The sequence below is a fragment of the Serpula lacrymans genome, assembly GCF_000218685.1.
Source record: "Serpula lacrymans var. lacrymans S7.9 unplaced genomic scaffold SERLAscaffold_11, whole genome shotgun sequence".
NCBI lineage: Eukaryota > Fungi > Basidiomycota > Agaricomycetes > Boletales > Serpulaceae > Serpula > Serpula lacrymans.
Genome location: NW_006763300.1, coordinates 1212335 through 1218334, shown reverse-complemented (window position 1 = coordinate 1218334; position 6000 = coordinate 1212335). Strand labels below are relative to the sequence as shown.

Below are 6000 nucleotides of genomic sequence, written 5' to 3'. Positions count from 1 at the left end.
CAGCTCCATCGCTCCCATGAAACTTGCAATTTTCGACCTAGACTTTCTCAACAGGGTGCCATATCGTTAGTACCGGTTTCCAGACCATTGAAGGAATCAAACGGCGGAGAAATGCAAGTGCGACATGCTTGCAAGTATTAGCGTCACTTCAGTACTCCCTATTCGATACATCGACCGCACAGTCCATGCATCCAATGAATCTCCATGCCTCGCGCAAATGCTCACCATCTCATCTCGGGGCCCATCAAAACGATGCAATACGCAATTCAGAGCGACAGTGTACCATAGCAGAAATGGAAGCGAAGCGACTTTGGTGTAAACGTGAGCTGCTAGCTTTTTTTTATGGCTCATTCGTTCTAAAACAATCAAAAGTTCGTATGTTTAGATAGCCATCCTCCACCACGCACATCGGCGCCAGAAGCTTTTTAATCCGTTGCTAGCCCTCCACCGACTTGCGGGTTTATCAGGTGGCTTTTGTGTGGGGCGTGCACAGATCCTCGTCGACATGCTGCAACCTGAAGAGAACTTTAGGCTGGAGGTAAGAACATCACTTCTTTTGTTAACCTTCCCCGACCTCGTCGACATGCTGCAACCTGAAGAGAACTTTAGGCTGGAGGTAAGAACATCACTTCTTTTGTTAACCTTCCCCGACCTCGTCGACATGCTGCAACCTGAAGAGAACTTTAGGCTGGAGGTAAGAACATCACTTCTTTTGTTCACCCTCCCCGATGACCTTGTGGGGTGAACGGATCCTCATCGACACGCTGCAAGAGAAGTTCAGGCAAGAGATAAGAATATCATGTTATACTTTAATTACGCAATGGCATCACTGAAATCAGACGCGGCTGATTGGCGCACACAACGGGTAACTTTGCTGTGACTGCTCTTAGTAGGTTGATCGATCCCTCTGTCTTACTAACCGCTCCTAGTCATCTCTTCTCCTGAAGCATGGCATCTTTTGAATACCCTTACCATACACCCGTAGTTCCCGCCACCTTCAATTTCCCACCTTTCCCTCTGTGTATTCATACGACGCTAACTTTCTTGGGGCTCTATTCAAAAAAGACGCATGCTTCGTGATCAAGATCTTGTCTACACCACAAGTCGATGGGCTGCCTGTCAAGCATGTCAAGATCCATCCATTCTTAACATCTCTATTTCTATAACAAGTAAACAAGAAAACCGTAGATAGCGTGATCAATCGTGTGCGTTGAAATGAATTCATAAACCGTCAATTTGTACGAAGCCAGCTTTGGCGCAAGAACACTATTGGATCTTGATCTTCTCCCCGACGCCTGTACGGTGTTCGGCAATAAGCATATATCATATCTGATACCGTACACCCAACACTTACTCGATTTCCACTGGCATCCAAAGTTCTTCGCGGTCCTAGTGAGGAACATGCCGGCCAGCACAAGGGCGCAGACCGCACGAACCGATTCGGCATCCAACGCCTCGGCTTGCAGGCCCTTCCCGCTCGCACCGAGCATGCCAGCTATCACGGCGTGCGCGTCGGCCCAGAACGGTTGCGCGTGCGTAAGGAGGGCGTAGAGGCCCGTGATCAGCGGGGCGCACCACAGATCCGTCGCCGTCCACCCATACGGCCCGAGCTCGGTGGGCGTGGTGAGGCGGAGAGGCGTGGGGTGGAGGAACGAAACGAGGTTGGCGATGAAGAACCCTCCGTTGGCGACTATCTGCGTGCAAAGAGGGGGGGGGGGGGGGTCAGAATCAGACGCGGTGCGAATACATATACATGCGGAAAGAGCGCGAAGGAGGGGGCGCTATCGGAACGGACGGCTTACGCACGAGAGAAGTGAGAAGGAGCGTCCAGGGCGAGTGTGCGATCGCCGGAGAGGCGCTCTGCGTCACGGCGGGCGGGATGAGGTCGCACAAGAGCCATGCGCGGGAGAACCCGTCGACGATCGAGAGCGGGAGCTCGGTGTGGATGGACATGGAGGGTACGGTGGGGATGTGTTCGACGAGGGCCTGGATGGCGGCGTATAGCGCGGGCGTGACGCCTGATACCATGAAGGACGGTGGGACGCCGAGATAGGGAGCTGCGGGCGCGGGCGCCAGTTAGATAGGCAGGGACTCGGGAGATGGGTGGTGAGGCTTACCTGCCAGAGCCTCGCCGCCGTAGACGACGGTGAGCGTCGTCATGGCATCCCTAGCAAACGACCTGTCTTCTGGCTCGTCGACTTTCTCGCCTTTTGCACGGCGCAGGGCGAGTTCGAGCCGTAGGTGGTCCTTGACCTGTCGGAGAGCGACGCACAATCGAAGGGCGGCGACGACGTCCAGAGAAGTGACGCCCAGTCCGAACCAGGTGAAGGGTGCGACGGGTTGCAGAGCATACCGGAATATGTGCAGGAATGGCTGGAGCAACATGATGGACAGAGAGAAGGCGAGTGCGATGAATGGAAGCGAAGAGTCTTTGGAGTCGAGATTAGGGAGGTCGCGTAAATGGCTCGGAAGGCCGTCACGGTGAAGCGACTGGACTGGGTCGATAGCGCTGCTTCAACCTACCATTTTATGCACCTCTGGCATAGCGGCTGTAACGGCCCAACGTGGGAATGTGAGCCGGTTCTTCACAGCGGTCAAGTCCACTCGTGCGCTGGTTCGAGACTGTCCCCTCCAGAAAACTTGGTAAACCAACGTTTGTCGCACCGCAAGGCGTGATTTGACTTGGATTAATTGGTTCTTGACAGGCCAGGGAAGCAATTCCGCAACCTGCAGGATTGGCCGAGTTAGTCTTCGGAGAACAGGGTATGTCGTCAGTTCGCGCAGTGGATCGCGCTGCTCACAAACCTTTTGTTTTATTCTTTTTGAATCAACGACATCATCTTGCGTACACAGGGCAGCACTTCTTTCACAGCCAATATGTTCACAAGCTTAGCGGGTCAATAATAGTCGAAAGAGTACAAGCCAAAAATGTACTATTAGAATGAAGACAAACAGTACCTGTACACAACGAAAACAGCCGCATTCCAACCATCATTACAAACATGCCATACAAAGAAGCGACAACCCATCTACAGCTCACAGTAGATTTAGCAGCACTTGCTCTGACTGGGAGCAGACGAGTCTATTGCAACAGGGATCGTGTCACTTGTTGGTGCTCGAATAGGGTCAGCTGATTGCTCCAGCGATTTGCTAGAAACAATGCGGTATATGTCTGTGTGCCAGTGTGAGATATCAGTGGGATGTGGTAGATCCGAAGAACCTACCTGTAAGGATCGTTTGAAAAGCCGAGTCAACATTCGAGGCGTCCAGCGCCGATGTCTCGATGAATGATAGCTCGTTTTCCGCTGTGGGCATCATAGCATTGAGCTATCACGGATCATAAGGCATATTAGAACACTCACTTGAGAATGCCTTGGCCTCTTCAGTAGGAACTGCCCTCAAATGCTTCAAATCACTCTTGTTACCAACAAGCATGATCACAATGTTCGAATCTGCATGATCGCGGAGCTCCTTCAACCACCGTGTCACGCTGTCATACGTCGCATGTTTGGCAATATCATAGACAAGCAAAGCGCCTACTGCACCGCGATAGTATCTATAAAAGCGTGAAACGATGGGGGTAAGTAGTAGCAATTAGCTGGCATGCGAGGTTGCTGCGGATAGATGGCGATACTGACGCTGAAGTGATGGCGCGGTAACGTTCCTGGCCAGCAGTATCCCATATCTGAGCCTTGACTGTCTTTCCGTCTACGTTGATGGAGCGAGTCGCAAATTCAACACCGATTGTCGACTTTGAGTCGACGTGGAACTCGTTGCGAGTGAAACGCGAGAGCACTGGGAGCAGCAAATGACATTCAACGATTAACTCACTGCCTTGGCAACCTTAGCCATTCAAACGTACAATTTCTGAATGAATAAGGAAGTCAGTATCAGAAACAAATCTGGCACGGGCTCCACAGTGGAAGGCTTACGATTTTCCGACACCAGAGTCGCCAATCAATACGACCTGGGTACAAAGCCAGAGTGAGATACGAAACGTTTACAGGGCTCATACATACCTTGAAGAGGAAATCGTAGTTGCTACCTTCAGCCATGTTGTATCTTGTGAAAAGTGTTCGGCAAGTGGTACTGGGACTCTTGTTACGTGCTCGACGTTCGTGAAGGCAAGGATGAAGCGGAGTTACAAAACTGGCAACGCTGGCTACGGCTCGTGGCACTTGATAGCACTTGATATTTTCTAACTTGATATCGTATCACACAGCATTTGCATACACATAACTACGCAACTATCTGCCATATGTCGAACAAGACACGAAAAGTCCCTTTCCCACTCAACGCCAGTGCATACATTGACGCTACCTTGGTTGTTACTCGGCGCTCTTCCGGGTAGGTTTCCATGGTCTGGGTCTCTAACAAACGTCCTTCTTGAGCCATATTCCATGCTTCTGCGAATTATAAGTATGTGTTCGACCATGGCTTGGAGTTCATGAGAGATTCCCAGGTTTACACTTCAGGATTGTTCAGACGGAGAGCGCGGCCCGTCTATGGCTGGTCACGATGACACTCTTGAGTATCGACAGGCGTTATAAGCATCAAGGCCTAGTAAAGGGGCAATGAAGGAGCAACCCGGATAACTTCACCTTCATATTATCCACAGGTTTACCATCTCTGAATATGTCTATTCCTCACACCAAGCGTATTTGTCAGATCATAAAGGTGAATCGACTGTTATCATCCTATGGTACTCTCTGAACATTTCTTGACGCGGTTTAGCTCAAGCCAGAATATGTGAAAGAGTACAAAGAAATCCATAGTCAGGTCTGGCCTGGCGTCCTTAACGCATTGGCGCGCCATCACATCGTTGATTATTCTATCAACCACTACCCACCACTCCAGCTGCTCATCGCTACCTTCAAATACACGGGAAATGACTACGAGAAGGACATGGCGGAAGTTGGCGAGGATGAGGAGACTCAAAGGTGGTGGAAGCTGACTGATGGTATGCAGGAAAGTTTCAACGATGGCGCAGAAGGAAGTGGGAAAGAGATACCTTGGTGGGCGGTGAGCGATAGTGAATGCCTGGCGTATTGCTGATGCTTATTGTTCCTGTAGGAAGTTGAAGAAGTCTTTCGATTCGACGGTGTACTGCATGGGTGATGGTTACTCTGCATCTACCAAATGTCATTACCATCTTGTCAATAACAAGCTTAGGTCCACTTGAAAGTTCGCTGAAGTGTGCAGTACTGATCAGAAAAATCTGAGTCTTTCTTGGTTGATTATTGTTGGGCCGCTTATCTTCCGCGCAGTTTGGTTGTCTTAGAGCGTTTATATTGATGCCTTGTCCTATGGTCAGGGATCTCCCTCATGTGAGTGCTCTTGAATTGTTGCATGCAAGTTGGGTGATGTTTTACATTGAGAGATTCGTCACAGCGTCACGGTAATGCACAATGTTTCAATTGAATGTTACCCCGAGCTGAATGGGCTAATCATGATGGCAGTTCGGGGCATTTGCGCTTGAACACATCGAGCGTCTGTGCATGTCTGAGTTACGGTTCTCTTGCGTGACAAATGGCAGAGATTTGAATTGCCTGGGTGTCAGCCCTGCGCATACCATCAGCTGTAGTCGAGATATCTAGCGTTTTTGATATGATGCGGCCTTTGCACGTTTATCACGTTTTAGCCTGAGGGTCACATTTCTGTTTCCTGGAATGTTAACAGACGTATTACTCCTCATCATAGACTCGACGCTTGACTGCAACTTGAGATTATAGATACACAGGAGTAGTAGACCACTTCTGGAAGCATAGGAAGATCACCCAACTGGGTAGGTTTCCCACGGATACAATGGTGGCAGTCATACTTTGATTTCGCTGTGGGTACTGCACCACTTGTAGTACGCCCTTTTATCCCTTCAGCTTCAACACCTATCACGCCAAAGAGGGAGCGGTCATTGCACTCAGCAAGAACACAAGGACACTTTGCCGGCTTTTTCCATCATACGAGGGCTAGGGACCCGAGGCAGTACCACAAATCTTGCTC

The 6000-nt window shown here is 50.2% G+C and overlaps 3 protein-coding genes across 3 annotated transcripts; 1 reads left to right on the top strand and 2 right to left on the bottom strand.

Moving 5' to 3' along the window:
• Positions 1 to 583: 583 nt before the first annotated feature.
• SERLADRAFT_417256 (uncharacterized protein) lies at positions 584 to 2385 on the bottom strand (the record flags this gene model as incomplete). Its single annotated transcript, XM_007321552.1, has 4 exons — positions 584 to 1295; positions 1355 to 1694; positions 1807 to 2057; positions 2118 to 2385. The coding sequence occupies 4 exons, from the start codon at positions 2383 to 2385 to the stop codon at positions 1267 to 1269; spliced, it is 888 nt and encodes a 295-aa protein (XP_007321614.1).
• A 547-nt stretch (positions 2386 to 2932) lies between these two features.
• SERLADRAFT_474770 (uncharacterized protein) lies at positions 2933 to 4138 on the bottom strand (the record flags this gene model as incomplete). The annotated part of the gene is made up of 7 exons (XM_007321551.1): positions 2933 to 3171; positions 3224 to 3305; positions 3363 to 3556; positions 3639 to 3795; positions 3863 to 3867; positions 3933 to 3967; positions 4020 to 4138. 7 exons carry the CDS (start codon positions 4053 to 4055, stop codon positions 3048 to 3050), a joined length of 633 nt encoding a protein of 210 aa, XP_007321613.1.
• An 89-nt stretch (positions 4139 to 4227) lies between these two features.
• SERLADRAFT_451833 (uncharacterized protein) lies at positions 4228 to 5187 on the top strand (the record flags this gene model as incomplete). Its single annotated transcript, XM_007321550.1, has 3 exons — positions 4228 to 4677; positions 4735 to 5022; positions 5074 to 5187. The coding sequence occupies 3 exons, from the start codon at positions 4636 to 4638 to the stop codon at positions 5116 to 5118; spliced, it is 375 nt and encodes a 124-aa protein (XP_007321612.1).
• Between the last annotated feature and the right edge of the window lie 813 nt (positions 5188 to 6000).